At 45.3% G+C, this 17,861-nt stretch overlaps 1 protein-coding gene across 2 annotated transcripts in view; it reads right to left on the bottom strand.

The window, feature by feature from the left end:
- TSC22D1 (TSC22 domain family member 1) overlaps positions 1-15,228 on the bottom strand; it is a 71,525-nt gene extending 56,297 nt beyond the window's left edge. For both annotated transcript variants that reach the window (XR_014548617.1, XM_083615548.1), the window contains exon 1: positions 11,557-15,228. Coding sequence is in view for 1 of the 2 variants with exons in the window: in XM_083615548.1 (XP_083471674.1) it covers positions 11,557-14,390 (2,834 nt within the window). In the remaining variant the exon portion in view is untranslated. The remainder of the gene's footprint in view (positions 1-11,556) is intronic.
- Positions 15,229-17,861: the final 2,633 nt, after the last annotated feature.

Genomic DNA, 17,861 nt, shown 5'->3' with positions numbered 1-17,861 from the left:
CCCTTTCAAGCCACCCTACCTAACTGCAGACACATCTTGATGCCAGGAGAGAAAAGCAGGAAAGCAAGCAACACCACACAGCCTGCTCTAGCTAGCTAGGATTGTCCCCTTCTCAGCAGGGTCATCTACCACCAACTGGTCTCTGGGAATTCCTATATATCATTTAAATAAATTGTTATATGTTATTGATTTTTTTTAATGGTAAAATGCACTGGAATGGTTTCCAGAAAGGCAGGGTATAAGTAGCTGTAAAAATAAAATTAAATCTAAAATTTGTGGTAGCAAATTCCATTGGTGGTTTAATGAGGTTCCTTCCGTCTGTCTGCTTCACTTCACTCCAACAGACTATTTTTTTGTTTTAATATAGCTGCGTATTCAAATAGCTCGTTTCAGTACCTGGCACAGAGGAGTCTCACTGCTGCAATTCCTCCTCCTCCTCCTTAGTTGATAAAGTACTTCAAAATGCTCAGAGTGCGACACATACTTGTTATAACCCTTGCGTAAACCCTGTTAAGGCAAGTCAAGTGTTTTGCAGATGGAGGACCGAAAGCACTTGCGCCACCAGCGATTGGTTTTCAGAAGCAACATTCTCCAACTATGGAGGAAGAACATAACTAGCCTTATCCTCCATGATTTGCCCAATGCTCTTTAAAAGACACCCAAGTTGTGGTTCATCACTACCTCCAACTATGCACGGTGTGAAGATATCCTTTCTTTTTATCTACCCTGGATATCCCAACATGAACCTTCACTGAATGTCAGTGAGTTCTAGAGTTACAAGAGAGGAAGAACAACATGTTTTCTAGCCACCTTCTCCATGCCATGCATAATTTAAGTACTTCTATCATGTCGCCTCTTTACTTGTCTTTTCCCTGAACTAAAAAGTCCCAAATGCCACAACCTTTCCTCAGAGAGCATCTGCTCAATCCCCTTGTTCATTCAGGATGTTGTTTTGTGAACCTTTTCCAACTCCTTTTTGAGGTGAGAACTATATACAGTATTACAAAGGCAATGGCACCATAGATTTGTAAAATGGCATTACAGTACAGGGGTACCTTGGTTTACGAACTTAATCCGTTCCAGAAGTCCGTTCTTAAACCAAAGCATTCTTAAACCGAGGCGTGCTTTCTCATAGCAGCGTGGGACTCAATTTACAAACGGAACCCACTCAGCAGGAAGCGAAACATGTTCTGCTTCCAAGGCAAAGTTCACAAACCAAAACACTACTTCCAGGTTTGCAGCGTTCTTAATCCAAGTTGTTCATAAACTAAGCTGTTCTTAAACCAAGGCACCACTGTATTTGCACTTTATTTTCAATTCCTCTACTAACAATCCCGAGAATGAAATTTGCCTTTTTCACAGCTTTTGCACACTGGGTCAACATCTTCATTCAGCTTCACTGAGCTATCCACTACAACCCCAAGGCCTCACGTCTGGTCAGTCACTGCCAGTTCAGACCCCATGAGCGTATAATGTGACGTTAGGCCCAACACCCATCACTTTTCACTTGTTTACATTAAATTGCCATTGCCATTTTACCACCCATTCACTCAGTTTGGGGAGGTCCTTTCAGAGCTCTTCAACCCTGGACGATTTAGTATAACCACCAAACCAGGCCACTTCACTACTCACCCCTAACTCTAGATCATTTGTGAACAAGTTAAAAAGCACAAGTCCCAGTCCTGATCCTTGGGGAGCTCTTTACACCCCCAATTTAAGGCGAACAGGAGAGGCAGCCTCCTTGCTCTCACTGCAACATTTCATAGCCTTGATGTTTATAGCAAAATACCAAATCGAAGAAACAAGCGAAAAGGTTGCCAACTAAATAACAAGCAAAAAATATTCTATTCACAACTTTGGGAACTGAACTACCCCGCAGGGGTATTGTGAGCAGAAAAGGAGAAAGGTGAAGGCAATGTTCACAACCTTGAGCGCCAGGGGGGAAACCAAGCTAGAAATATACAACAACAACAATCAACAAACATGTGAAAATTCATAACTCTCAGCTATATACACAAAACATTTTGGCCATGTCCTCTTGGGATTCATTATACAGAGGAAAGGGGAAGCTGGAATGCACACTATGGACTTCAAGAAAGCTGATTTCAAAATAAGTAAGAAACCACTGGGTGAAACCCCATGGTCAGAAATACTCAAAAGAGAAGGGAGTCCAAGATGGATGGGAGTTTTTTTAAAGGTGAGATACTGAAGGGACAATTTCAAACAATTCCAACCAGAAAGAAAAGTGGGAGGCATCAAAATAAACCAGTGCGGCTGCATATAAGGAGGTTACTATGGATGAGCTGAGATTTAAAAGGGGCTTGTATAAGAAATGGAAGGGGCAAATCGTGAAAGAAGAGGGTAAATGAGTGGCCAACATCTGCAGGGAAAAGGTCAGGCAGGCTAAATCTCAAAAATGAGCTCGGGCTTGCAAAAGATGTTAAAAATAATAAAAAGGGGGTGGGAAGCTATGTTCAAAGCAAGAGGAAGGACAAACAAGTAGTAGGACCTCTGTATTAAGAAGATGAAGAAATGCTGTTGAGTGACAGAAAAGTGGAACTTTTCTTTGCCTTTATCTTCACCCAAGAAGAAAGCAGTGCCCAAACTGGTGATAGGAGAATAAATGATGCAAGGAGGGAGTTACAGTCCAAGATAGGAAAATGGGTGGTAATCAAACATCGAGCTACTTTAACACTGAGCCTAATTTGTCATTTTAATGTTCATTCATCTAGTATGGAGATATCCTTTTGGAGCACCTCACAGCCTCTTTTAGTTAAAAACTACCCCGAATAACTTGGTGTCATCAGCAGACTTTGCTAACTCATCTCCAGGAAAGGCTAGAAAGATGTTCTGTCTCATGCTGCAGACTTGGGTTCAAAAAGCAAACACGCTTCTGGTAAATCTCACTCGCTGTCACAAATGGGCAAGACCAGAACCGAGAACTAGACCAGAATGGTTTTCTTATCTATTTCAAGACATAAGAATAGTTATTCTACTTACACTCCTCCCTCCATACCAAATACACCATCAGATACAAACTTCGGAATGGGCAGGTACACAAAGAGGGCACCCCCTGCTGCAAAAACCCTCTTTTTGTCATAATTTCCAGTCTTCTCTCCCCACCTCCATGCTCAACCTGTATTCCTAGGGGAGGGGGGGAATGATGCAGCAGAATCTAAATAAAGGGGGCAAACCATTATTCTTCCAGGCAAGCCAGAAAAAATATTATTATGAGAAGAAATTGAAAGGCAAAGCAAGAAAAGAGGCGCATCTTTACTGCTAGAGCCATTTCAAGTTTGAGAAGCAAGGTCACCATTTGAAACCCTTAAATAACCAACCAGCACAGGAAATCAGAAGCCCCGCAAGTAAAACTTGCAAACCACAACATGTCTAACACTGAAAGACTGTTTTGAGCTTCTACCTGCAAAGCTAGCTGTTCTAAGGGGAGGGGTGGAAATCAGCCAATCTCCTTGGCCCATTAGAGAGCTTTTTCACAGCTTGTTTGCTTCCTTTTGCAAATCGTACAATGGAAAAAGGTTATCAAAAAGCTTCCTGGGGCGCAGGCTGAAAGGCAACACTTCAGTCAGGGATGCTGCCTGCAGAGGAGATTTCGGTCACAAACCTCACAACAGGTATTCTAAAATTGGTGACAAGGGGGCAAGCCTGAGCCGCAGAAAGCGACTAGCGACCAGGGAATTTCGAACACTGGGGTGGGGATGTGTACATACAAGTTTGCTCTGAACTCCTTAAAAGAGAACTAGATAAAACTGTAACAAATAATGGATCAACCCAGCCATATTTTTATATCTCTGACACAGCAAGCTCAGAACCAGATGCCATACAGAGATGAGATGCACTGAAAGCCTATGGACCTGTTTGACTCCAACTGAGTACTTTGAGAACACAACTGAAAGGGCAGAAAATTTGCATTTACAAGAGACATCATATTCCTGGATTCCTTGGCGTGGCACATCCCTCAATGCTCCCTGGGCTGCACCGGGCACAGCGCAGGCTCCAGTCACTTCACCCTCTTTCCCCACACCTTCCTCTGATCCCAATACATTCAACACTGGAAAGGAGAGGACGAGGTTGGGGGACAGCTGGAGGCCTTGCATGATCCCCTCTGAAACGCTTTAGAAAAGCAAAAGAGATCCCACGCACCCACCCTCCCAGTGCACTATTGTCTAGCGAACTTGGGAGACAGATGTTTTATTTTTGGACTTCCGGAGGCGGCGCCAACGGCAATGGCGGTCTCCTTCTAGTCTGGAGGGAGAAGCTCCGCAGAAATTGGGTCTGTCCGCTACGGCGAAGCGGAGACCCTTTCGAAAATCACAGGCAGGAGAAGCCTGTGAACGTGGGACTCGGCGGGCACCCTTAGCGCCCCCCGGATTTGCGAAGGAACCCCGCAAGGGGCTCCGGAGCGTAATGGGAGCTTGGCGCGGTGCTGAGAGTCAATCGCTCTTTCCGTGGGGTGAAGCCACACAGCTGTTGCCGGAGAGCACTGACCTTTTTCCTGTGACAATTCGGCTGCTAAACAACTACCTGTGAGTAGGCGAAGCTTAAGAAATTGGGACTAAAAGGAGAAAAAAGGGATTAATTTGGCACTGAAGCGGGAAGGTGTAAACAGGAAGTCCGCCTTCCGTTTCTGTACACAGATCAAAGCAAAGACTTTTTTAAGCTAAGACCTGGAGAGCGGTGTTTTAAAAGCTCCAAATCTGAACATCAAAGGGAAAGAACTCCCCCCCCCCCAGGTTAGTGGAGAGGGGGGGAAGAGGGAAAAGTGACTTTTTTACTTCTGGAAAAAATAGAGACAATTATCTAACTCCTGGGAACGGACTGCCAGGTTTACTAGAACTGTTGCACTGAGAGTCGCACTATTTATAGACAATGTAACTTTTTAATGGTGAACTCTGCAAAGGAGATACTTGTTGAAGGTCTTCTCTGGACTTGAAACTGTTGCTTGTTTTCTTGAGGGGGACTTAGGAAAGTTGTAAAAGATTCTTTATTGTAACTTTAATGACTGCTACAGTGTCCCCCTAGAGGAACATTGAAGCTGTACGTTCAGCTGGGGGATTTTTCCATTCTGGACTTTGGGGGTTTTCCACGGCAAGACTTGACCGTGGGACCGACCTTGATTCATAGACAAAAGTGTGATGACGGATAGGATAACAAGATCGGGCAAGGCTAGAGTGCAGCAGCCCAGCACAGTTTCCCAGCAACGTAGATCATCTGTTCCCGGCCCTCCTGTGACACAGGGGGAAGATTTTGCACAAGCTGGGTCAAAAGGAATGGCTTCAGAAGGGGATTTTACTTCTGTGTTAAATAAAATTTATGAAAAATTAGAAGGCCTAAGCAAACAAGTTACGGAACAATCAACTAAAATAGACAGGAATACTGCCAGCATTAATAATCTGGGACAGAAGGTGAATTCCAATACAGAATCTATTGAAAAATTGCTGGAAGAATCTGCGTCTAATCGAAAAATAGCTGAGGAAGCAAAAGAAAAAGCAGTGGCTGTAGAGGAAGAAATAAAACCTATGCGCAAACAGATTGGGGATCATCAGTCACTTCTGTCTATGATTGAACTGAGGGAGAAACAGACCAATCTGAGGATCAGGGCAGTACCGGAACTTGAAAAAGATAACCTAAGTGACTACCTTACGCAGGAATTTGAAAAATTTTGGAATTTGGAGCTGGAGAAAGACTTTAAGATAGTAAGTGCGTTCAGACTTGGAAGAGGAGGGAGAAAAAACAGGGTGAGAGACTGTTTGGTTACCCTCCGAACGAAAGAAGAGAGAGATAAAATACTGAGTGCGCACTTCCAGAAGATTTTGGAGATCAACGACTCGAGAGTGGAGATTTTTAAGGATATACCGAAACATCTATTGGATCTTAGAACCAACTACGGAGATCTGGTGGCCCTACTGAGAAGAAACAGAATTGTCTTTAGGTGGGAATTCCCCCAGGGACTATCTTTTACCTTTAAAGGGAAAGAGTTCAAAATAAGATCAGTGGAAGATAAGGAAAAAATTTTGAGAGACCACGAAGAAGACCTGCAAAAAGAAGTACTAGAAGAGCTAAGAGCTTTAAGATCAGGAGTACTAGACATAGTACCACCACCTTTGGGACTGGACAAACTAAAAAAAGCGATACCACCGTCAGAACAAGAACTTTTGGGAGCAGTTGGAGGAGAATAGAATAACCACATCATGTCTCTGCAATTATTAAGTTGGAACATTCATGGATTTAATTCCCCGGAGAAGAGGAAGAAAGTCTTTCATTTATTGAAAAAGGAACAATTGGACTTAATTTGTTTACAGGAAACTCATGTGATAAGGCTTCACAGGAAAGTACTGATTAATAAAAGATTGGGTCAAGAGTTTATTTCATCGGACAAGGTTAAAAAGAGAGGAGTTGTTATTTATGCCAAAGAGAGCCTATCACTGAAATTTGTTTTTAAAGATGAACAAGGAAGATTTGTGGCAATTGAGATTCAATCACAAGGAGAAAAATTCCTGATTGTAGGAGTTTATGCACCAAATGAGGGGAAATCTGAATTCTTCAAGAAATTGCATGAGACATTGCTTGACTACATGGACTACAACATTATTATGATGGGAGATATGAATGGAGTGGTATCTACAAATATGGATAAGTCGCAGAGACAGGTTGTAAATAAAGATGGCAGACTACCAAAAACCTTTTTTGAACTGACTGACAATATGGACTTGATTGACATCTGGAGAACTAGGAACCCCCTTGGAAGAGAGGGAACATTCTTCTCTGAAGCCAAAATGACATGGACAAGAATTGACCAAATATGGATAACTAGAGGACTTGCACCTAAGACTCGAAAAGTGGAAATTTGCCCAAAAACTTGCTCCGACCATAATGCGGTGAAGATGGAGATGAAACTAACACCAATCGGTTCCTTCAGATGGAGGATGAATGACACCTTATTTAGAGATCAAGAGGTTACCAAGAAGGCCCAAAAAATCTTGAGAGATTATTTTGAGATAAATTTGAATACCACGGTTGAAAAAAGAGTAATCTGGGACGCAAGCAAAGCGGTCATGAGAGGGTTTCTGATTCAACAGAACGCAATAAAGAAGAGAACTCAAATGAGAAAAAAGATAAAATCTTGGAAAAAATAAAAGAAGGAGAGAAGAAATTAAGAGCGAAACCAAAGTCGCAAGAGATTCTGAGAGAAATAAAGCTATATCAAGTACAATACATGAAAATGATAAATCAGGAAGTAGAATGGAAAATTAAGCAGATGAGACAAAAGACATTTGAATCGGCTAATAAATGCGGGAAACTGCTAGCCTGGCAGATGAAAAAAAGACAAAAATTAAACACCATCACAAATTTGGATGTGGAAGGAAAGAACATACAGAATCCATTGGAGATTAGAAAGTGCTTCCAGAGATATTTTAAACAACTATACACACAAGGGCCACAGAAAGAGACTGATTTAGACCAATTTTTAAGAACAAATGGATTACAAAAAATCTCTCAAGAAAATAAGATAATGTTGAATCACAAAATTACAGAACAGGAGGTTGAAGGTGCCATTCAGAACATGCAGTTGGGTAAATCTCCAGGGCCGGATGGTCTAACCTCCAAATACTATAGATCTTTGAAAGACTGGTCAATTCAGCCACTAAAGGAGGTCTGTAATGAAATTTTGGAGGGGGAAAAGGCGCCAGAGTCGTGGAAGGAAGCTTACATTACACTTATACCGAAAACTGAGTCTGAAAAGACACAACTTAAGAACTACCGCCCCATATCCCTGCTTAATGTGGATTACAAAATTTTTGCTGATATCTTGGCTAATAGATTAAAAAAGGTATTAGTTGAAGAGATACATAAAGATCAAGCCGGCTTTCTCCCAGGTAGACATCTGTCTGACAATACGAGGAATATAATTAACATTTTGGAGAAGCTGCAAGTGAACATCAATACTAAAGCAGTTTTAATTTTTATAGATGCGGAAAAAGCTTTTGATAATATTTCTTGGAATTTTATGAAGAAAAATCTTCAGGGAATGGGGGTGGGCCAAGGGTTTGAAAATGGTATAAGTGCAATTTACTCAGAACAAAAGGCTAAGTTAATAGTTAATAATGTGATGACAGAGGAATTTAAGATAGAGAAAGGGACACGACAAGGCTGCCCAATTTCCCCATTGCTTTTTATTTCGGTTCTGGAGGTTTTGCTGAATATGATTAGAAGGGACCGTCTAATTAAAGGTATTCAGGTCGGAGCCAAACAATATAAATTGAAAGCTTTTGCAGATGACCTAGTTTTGACGTTACAGGAGCCAGAATCTAGTACGAAAAGAGTATTAGAATTGATTCAAGAATTTGGTCATGTGGCAGGATTTAAGTTGAACAAGTCAAAAACTAAAGTCCTTGAGAAAAATTTTACACCAATTGAGAAAGAGAGGTTTCAGAAGGAGACAGGTTTAACATTAGTTAAGAAAGTAAAATATTTGGGGGTTAATATTACTGCTAAGAATCTAAATTTATTTAAAGATAACTATGAGAAATGTTGGATAGAAGTGAAAAAAGATTTGGAAATATGGTCAAATTTGAAGCTTTCCCTGTTGGGTCGAATTGCAGCTATAAAGATGAATGTATTGCCAAAAATGTTATTTTTGTTTCAATCAGACAAGATGGACTGTTTCAAGAAGTGGCAGAGAGACATTTCCAGATTTGTCTGGCAGGGCAAGAAGCCTAGAATAAAATTTAAAATATTAACTGATGCAAAGGAAAGAGGTGGATTTGCCCTGCCAGACCTTAAACTTTACTATGAATCAGCAGCATTCTGCTGGTTGAAAGACTGGCTGCTTCTTGAGAACACAGACATTTTGGACCTAGAAGGTTTTAACAACGTTTTTGGATGGCATGCATATTTGTGGTACGACAAGGTTAAAGCACATAAAGCATTTAAAAACCATATTGTCAGGAAAGCATTGTTCAATGTCTGGATAAAAGATTTACTGGAAAATAAAACCCCAAGGTGGTTGTCACCAATGGAAGCGAAGGCTCAGAAAAAGCTCAATATGGAGGCCAAATGGCCGAAATATTGGGAAATATTGGAACAAGAAGGAGACAAATTGAAATTGCAGAGTTTTGAGAAATTAAAAGATAAAGTGTGAGACTGGCTTCATTATTATCAAATAAGAGAGGCCTATAATTTGGATAAAAAAATTGGCTTCCAGGTGGAAAAATCAAAATTGGAAACAGAACTGTTAGATCCCAAAACTAAGATACTTTCAAGAATGTATAATTTGCTGTTAAAATGGAATACGCAGGATGAAACGGTTAAATCTGCTATGATCAAATGGGCACAAGATATTGGTCACAACATTATGTTTGCTGACTGGGAACAGTTGTGGACCACCGGTATGAAATTTACGGCATGTAATGCCTTAAGAGAGAATATTATGAAAATGATATACAGGTGGTACATGACACCAGTCAAGCTTGCATAAATCTATCATTTGCCTGATAATAAGTGTTGGAAATGCAAAGAAAATGAAGGTACATTCTTTCACCTTTGGTGGACGTGCCCAAAGATTAAGGCTTTCTGGGAGATGATCTATAATGAAATGAAAAAGGTATTTAAATATACCTTCCTGAAGAAACCAGAGGCCTTTCTCCTGGGCATAGTCGGCCAATTGGTGCCAAAGAAGGATAGAACTTTCTTTATGTATGCTACAACAGCAGCAAGAATACTTATTGCAAAGTATTGGAAGACACAAGAGTTACCCACCCTGGAAGAATGGCAGATGAAAGTGATAGACTACATGGAACTGGCAGAAATGACTGGCAGAATCCGAGACCAGGGAGAAGAGTTGGTGGAAGAAGACTGGAAGAAATTTAAAGACTATCTTCAGAAACACTGTAAAATTAATGAATGTTAAAATGATGTTGGATTGAAAATAAGTGGCATTAGCAACAAAGTTAATAAGAATATGCAAAAATGAATTGATAAATGGATGAAAATATAGAGTTATAATATGTTAAGATATAGAGTTAAGATAAACGAAAGAGGGCAAGGATTTGCTGATCTGACTATTTAAATGTGAATACAAAAAGGGGAGGTGTGAGGTCAAGGAAACAAGCTAATGAGTTTAAAGTTACTAAAAACGGATTTGTTTTTAATTCTTTGTTATCTATTTGTTTTTTGTATTTTGTATTTTGTATTTTTATTCTTCTTTTTTCTTTTTTATGTATTTTTCTATGTCTTCTTTTTTGTATCTTTTTCTTTCTATGTGACTTTTTTCTATTTTGTAAACTTATGTTTTTGTAAAATCTCAATAAATATCTTTTTTAAAAAAATATAGATGTTTTATTTTTGAAACTGCGCCTTTTGTCAGCTTCAGTTTGTCTGAAGGAGGTGCTTTGCCTTTTCTTTGGTTGTGTGTTTTGCCTGTTTTGGAGCATCACCAGCTTTTACTATGTGGTGCTCAAGACGGCTTCTTAGACTTCTAAATGAGCCCCTGGACCCAGAAAGGTTGGGGACTCATGACCTACCACCTGAAAAACCCTTTGCCAACACCATGAACCTGATTGTACTGACAGCTTTTCACCACTGGTAGTTTTTAACTATCACCATGATGGCTGTAAAGAAGTCTAGAATCATCTATTGAAGTCAAATGATTAATGAAACATGTAATGCAATAGCAAGATTGCTCCAACAGAGAGTGACACCAGCAACGCACCATCTGTATGTCAAGCACAACATCACTTTCAAAACGTTTCAAACCTTATGTAGCAACTGGTTTCTCTGTAAAAGAAAAGCGATGAGCACCACCTTAAAATATATATACTGAAGTTACAAAAACAGAAGCAGGGAGCATAATGGGGAAAAATACCTCCAAATATTAGGACATAATTCATGAAGTAACTTTCCCCTCAGTTCATCCCCCAACCCCTTCTGTCCCCTGCTCCCCCCCCCAATCACTGGAAGTGTCTGGGCTGTGATGAACATCTGCAATATCTCATTCCATACACAGGAGAAACTGGAAGCGATTCTGAGCCAAAAAAATAAGAAAACTTGTAAGTGGAAGTGTTTGGAAAGTAAATGCTTCGACAGCTTCTTTGAATGCATTCAGGCTTATCTAAATGTAAGTTAAGAGGTTGCAGTAGCCTTAGCTTGGATCCAAATCTTGCTGATTATGCTAATGATTATATTTCCCTTGTGTTCTTGAAATCAATGCACTTTCCAGATGAAGTAGCGTAAAGAGACAATAAAGAGACCCTAACTCCTACAAAGTGACAATGACGATGAACTACGATTCTGGGAGACTTCCTAGCTTTGAAGTTACTTTCCCTGCCTCAAGTCTCCCATGTTCGTCCTTTTGACACTACTGCTAAGGGTTCATAGCACAAGGTAACTAACCAAAGCACCAGAATGAACAAACACAGTTTGTGCTAACATCAGTTACTAAAGCTCTTTACAAAGCCCGTATCTGGTTGGGAATGGGTCAATAAGGTTAGTGCCGTTTACAATAAGCAATCACAACATTTTTACTTGGCATGATCTTACCTCTCATCCTCACCATCAACAAGTTGCACTGTCAGCGGAAGTGCCTTCAGGGGGAAAAGAGAGGCGGCCATGCTGCTGCCTCCATCTGACATAGCTGATGATGCTCCAGCGCCACTTTCTCCACTGGTGGCTTGGGGCAGGCCAACCAAAGCGGGTTCCGTAGAGCGTTTGGAATCTTCACTTCGGGTTGTAATTGACTGAACAAGAGACTGGGCAGAAAACTGGGCAGAGTTCAGTGGTGGTACCTGTTGTGGCACATTTTGGACTGCGGGCAAATTGATGCTAGTAGACACATTCTGGACCAAGTTCCCATTTTGCGCACCTGATGATGATTGTGCTATGTTCTTGGAAGGAGGCAAACTCATAGGTGTGGGCAACACATTTGCAGCAGACTGGCATGGGACAGAAGCAGCACTAGCAGAAGGTACAGGACTAACAGCAGGCAATTGCTGACCAGCCATTCCTGGAACAAGGGATTCTGCTGCTTGCACAGGTAACAAAGTACTCTGTGGAACAATAACCAAGGGCTGAGGAAGGCTTGATGTGCTACCTTGCAACCCGGGATGAACGACGCCTGCTGGAACAGGGGGCACCACGTGGGAAGATGGAGGAGGAGCGCTCTGTGCCACCACCGAAGGAGCAATTTGATTTGCAACTGCTGGCTGCTGCACCATGGGAGGTACACTTCCTTGTTGTCCAACATTCACTGTTTGAGCACCAGCTCCTGAGGTCAGCATTGCTGTCTGAGCATGTGCAGCAGGCTGAGAGGATGCTACTGCCAGGTGTGCTTGCACCGAAGGCTGCATACTTGGTGCCTGAGCAACAGGCGCAGCCATAGCCGTTCCTACCATTGTAGGTCCTGCCTGCATAGAAGCTGGAGTCTGAAGCATTTGCTGCTGTTGTACATAATCTGGCATAGGCCCTGTGACAGAATTCTGATTCACTGGTTTAACATGCCCTGGGGCCATCTGCAGAGGTACCTGCTGCTGTTGCTGCTGCTGCTGTTGTTGTGATGGATGCTGTGCCTGTCCTTGCCCATACGGCAACTGATGCAGTTGTGGCACAACCGGAACAGGTGGCACAGGCTGCGTCGATTGGGTGTATGGCAGCTGCTGTGCCATGGCAGGCTGTTGATGGCCACCTAATATATTTACTGGAGGAGGGACAGCTGATGCAGGAGGCTGGACCCCTTGCTTTTGAGGAGGATAATTTACATCTTGAGGATGAAGCTGTGGCTGTGCAAGCTGTGACTGAGAAACACTCTGGGGTATGCTGGGTGCTGGAGCAGGTTGAGGGCCGGTGCTGCCAAAATCCAACTGCTGAGAACCTGCTGCTTGAAATGGCGGCGGCTGGGCCACCGCTGGTGCTCCCATCTCCCCACTTCCCACACTTTCAGTATAGTGACTCAGTGTGCTTACGTTGCTACTAACTGAGCTCCCACTGGTGCTCTCCCTTTCAGAAGTCACGTCAAGTGAATTTTGTTTGAGAGTGTCTAACGCTTTATTTACAGCTACACCTTCTGCAACTGGCACGAGGTTCTCTTTGTCGTAGAACTCGGTGCATGTCCATCTACCCTTCTTGAAAGGTTCTGAACTAGAATCCAGTTTCACAACTCTAAACCTCGAGGTGCTGGCTGCAGGCTGCAGTTGACTATATGTTCCTGCTGCTGCTGCTGCAGCAGCAACTCCTCCTGCACCGGAATTCCCAGCGCTAGAGGAAGCACTCGTGCCATTGCCAAGCCCACTCGAGACCGCCACATTAACACTGCCACTAGTTATGCTACCAGTACTTGTGAAGTTACTTAGATTCACATTAACGGGACCAGGCATGTTGCTCACCCCACTGGAGCTACCGCTAGTCTCGCTGCTTAAAGTGCTGGTCGTAGCTCCGCCGGCCGAAGTGACCCCAGGTGTACCAGCAGCGTGGAAATGAGACACAAGAGCGGCCACAGGCATACCAGCAGATGATGCAGCAGAAACGGGCACGGCAGCTGCCACAACGCTATCAGAGCTTGCAGCGGTAGACAGTTTTCTAAACGAAGGGCTAAACGGCGGTCCTCCGGGAGCCGCTGGGCCGACCATGCCGGAGTGTGGCGCATGGTGATGTCCATGGTGGTGGTGGTGATAATGATGTCCCTGAGAAGGGTGCATGCTGCCATTGATGGCCGCACTCTGATGCTGAGAGGGATGTGGCAAAGAGGGGTGTTGCTGCTGCTGCTGCAGAAGGCGAGGCTGGTTGGGGGAGACAGCGCCGGGGCTCTCGGCCTCCTGGAAGTTGTTCAGAGTCTCTTCCGAGGAGCTCCGCTCCGGTTCCCCCAAGTCCGTGGCCCTGGACAAGGAGACGTCCAGGATCTCGGAAGAGGACAAGTCCTCGGTGTGCGACTCGTCCAGGTCGTCGTAGCTCTCCGTGTCCTCGGCGATGCTGTTGTTGGAGCTGAGGCTGGCCGAGATCTGGGCGGGGGTCACGCTGGTGATCTGGAAGCCGCTTTTCTTCTTCATCTGGGCCCCTGCCTGGCCGAGGGGCTGCGGCGTCGAGAGGAGGGTCAGGCTCTGCGGAGGAGGCAGCCCGGGAGAAGACGACGACGGCGCTGCGGAGGAGGGAGGCGGCGGCGGCGGCTGAACCAGCAAGGGCGGCGGGTAATCTTCCAAGCCGCCGCTGCTGCTGCTGCTGCCTCCGATGCCTGCCGGACACAAGGCCGGCACCGCGACGCTGCTGCTGCTGCCTCCTCCTCCTGCTGCTGCTCCTCCGCCGCCGCCGCTGCCCCTCCGAGGAAGCATCGCCGGGTGCGCCATCTTCCCGACGCTGGTGTCTGCCGCTGAGTCAGGCTGGTGCATTGAACGAGCACTATTTTAAGGAGCCCCGGACGGAGAGCGAGGAGGGAAAGGGAGCGCGCAGGCGGAGCAGGCGCACCTGGCAGCTGGCGGAGGAGCCCAGACAGAAAGGGAGAGACAGGCAGACACACAAGAGGCGCTGCCCGCCGCCTCTCCGGGCAACGTGACACTCAGGCCCCGGCCCCGACCAGATCACAAAGCCCCCGGGGCTCCCGGCCTCGCCAAGCCTCCCGGCAAAAGGGAGCAGGGTTCGCCGACGACGCAGCAGCAGCAGCAGCAGCCGGCTCCGGAACGGCGGCGGCGAGGCTCGTGCGCGCAGTCCCGGCGGGGCCGTCGGGCGCCGGGCGCTTCCCCATCCAGGATGGCGAGGCTGGGGGGGGGGGGGAGGCGGGGAAGCTGACGCAGCCCGGGCAGGAGCAGCAGCAGCAGCAGCAGCCGCCCCTCTCGCGCTCCTCCGACGCCTCTCCCTCCGCCGAAGGAGCCGGGAAGCTTCGCGGGCGAGACGCCGCCGCCGCCGCCGCCGCGCGCTCGCTCTCCCTCCTCCTCCTCCTCCTCCTCCTCCTCCTCCGGCTTCCCTCTCTGGCTCTGTCCAAGGGAGGGGAGATGGAGGGGGGGAGAAAGATGGCGCTGGCGGCGGCGCAGGCGCAACCGCAGGCAGCGCGCAGACATAAAGGGCTCGCCGGCAGGGAGGGAGGGCGGGAGGGAGAAGAAGAAGAGCCGGAGAGTTACGGCTCTGGCGGCCGGAGGTTGCCGAGGCGGCCGACCCGCAAGACGGAGGCCGCCAGCTCGGCCCGACAAGATGGCGGGGGCGTCGGCCTGGCGCTCCGCAGTTTTCTCCTCAGGCGGCCGCCTGGCGACCGGCGCGTTTTCCCTCACGAGGGGCGCCCTTCTAGCCAGGCGGTTCGGAGCGGCTGCTGCTTCGCCCCTTGGGTCTGGCTGAACCGTCGGAACGGGGAGGTTTAGACGCGTGTCAAGACCAAGGCGGGCTTTCGGGCGGCGCGTGGACTCGGAAAACGCCCCTTCGCGGAGTGCCTGGCTCGCAGTTCTTGGTGGGGGTGACCCTCTCCTCATAGAAAACGAGCAGAAGTGCCCTAGTAATATAAAGCACCACAGTGTCTGCACGTTCATGCTGGCCGAATATGCCAAGTGCTTCACCAGACGGAACACAGCCTGAAAACACTCCCAGGAGACTGACAGAATCTCCACCCGAGTACAGCGCCTGCACCTTTAAAATCTGCCTTACTTCTATACCTTCTGCAAGTGAAGTTCTGTTCTTCTGTATATTTCCCTGCTTGAAATAAAAAACTCCCCCGGTTGGTTTTTGCATACTATGCCACATTAAACCCAACCAGGAAAAAGTAGCATGTACCAATAATCTGGGAATTTTTGCCACTTTCTGACTAAGCCAAAATAAATAAATATTTTTTAAAATTCCAGTAGCACCTTAGAAACTAAGTTTGTTCTGGATTTAAGCTTTTGTGTGCATGTGCACACAATTTTTTTTTTTAGTTTTTATATTTACTTTGACTGCGTCAGACCAACCTACCTGATTAAGCCGTTATACATCTGACGGACGTATGGAAGAGCATATGAACCTGATTTCTGAAGTGTTTGTAAAATGGCACCTGCTAACATACCAAATTGGTGGCCTTTTCCCATGCTGGGGGAAGAAGGGTGGGTGGTCATATCTCACAAAGGCGTGCCTTAAAGGTCTAACACCCTACATTTCCACACTTAAATTTGCTGCATGTTTTGTGATTTAAAACCTCTGCCGGGGTTTTCTCACCCAAGAGTACTTGGCCCAAACTTGGATCTTGGCATCCAGGAAATTTTTCTATATTTTATACCTATTTTCCTGAACCCACAGATTTGTCCTCTCATTCCACAGAAAAGCAGTGAAGCAGACAAATGTAGGAGAGATCTTGCAGAAAAGCCAAAGTGTCTCAGTACAGAAACATTTGCAGCTAATCTGCTTATTTTACACACTTACCCTACTTAAAAGGCTGAGTTTGAGGAAATCAAAGATTTGTTGGCTTTGGCTCATAATCTTAGTTTTTGCTGCTTTGATGATAATTACTCCTGCTATGTTTTTAAGTGTCCATGAACACAAGAGCTTAGCGAGTGCAATTAGACCAAGAGACCACCCTGTAGCAGCCCAGCATACAAAGCTCACCAAATGCCATCAAAGGTGAGGGGGAAACTGGCAGGATCAGTGACTGCACTCAGCAGCTGTGAAAAAATACCTATTAACTACATGCCTGGCCATTCCAGCTTCAGAGATTCTCCATTTTCTCTGCACCAACATAAACTCACATGGTTTGTCAAGAAACTCCATGACTTCGGGGTAAGCCAACCCTGAAGGAACAGGTTACCCAAACCTGACTGTGCAGTCACCGGAACCGGGCCCCAAAATTCCCAAATTCTTTCTTCAAGGATCCATTGGCTAAAATGCATTAGCTTGAGCTATATAACACAAACCCAGCTGTATAAACAAAGCCTCCTTTATCAGTCCATGAAGGCTTAATGGATGGCCTTGTCAGTTCCGAGTGGAGACGGGATGGTGGATCTGGGTCTTATCGGTTGTAACTATCCTGACCACGCTGATGCACAGACCTTGCAAGACAGGCCTGTCAGCCCCCGTGCCCGGGGATGGCGCTAGGAGTACTCCTATAGTTGGGTGACCTTTTACCCCAAAATAAGAGTACAGAAACAGGAATTTCTGTTCATGCTCAAGGATGCAAACTTACGTGTACAAACTCATGAAGCTGGATTCCTAGGGAGGGGGAAAGGGGATATAAGCTGTATGTAACTGGTCTTTAACGGTGCTTGCTGTGGCTGATCACGCAGTGCCTTTCTGCTATCCGGAAAGCAGAAATAAACTCTTTCTCTGAACCAACCCTTGGTGTCTGTTGACTCCTTCCTCCCTCCCGGGAGCAACGCGCAACCAACCAATGGGAAAGGTCTAAAAGGCTACAACCCTAGTGAGGATATGCTTTAAACCATGGATGAACCAGGTTCTTGGACTAGTGTGTTTTCCATCCCCTCTGACATGGCCACAAGGAGAAAACTTCCTGGTTTAACCAAAGCAGATTTTCGTATTACATCTTAATTGTGAATTCTGCTTGGCTGAAACAAGCTTGACCCTGGCACAATAGGTGGGTGGGGGAACAATTTTGCACCTAGCCTTATTATCCTGTATATAGCTGGAAATCAATGAGTACAGTACTGTGACGCCAACCATGATGTCAAACATAATAGGAAGAATTCTATCACCAGGCAGGGTCCCAGACTTGAGATTTCGTTAAAAAATCCTTTAAAGTCTTGAGCTCTTCTAGGAAGAACATTATGAAGCAAAATGTGCAGGTAGCCTTCCAAGTGATTTCTGTGAAATGAACCAGCCTGGTTGCTCCCACCAGCCAGTGAATGAAGTCCTAACTGTGACAGATTTGAGTTCTTGGATTCCAGACCACTGGA

This window comes from Podarcis filfolensis (assembly GCF_964270895.1).
Source record: "Podarcis filfolensis genome assembly, chromosome: 5".
NCBI lineage: Eukaryota > Metazoa > Chordata > Lepidosauria > Squamata > Lacertidae > Podarcis > Podarcis filfolensis.
This window is presented reverse-complemented; position numbering and strand designations above follow the sequence as displayed.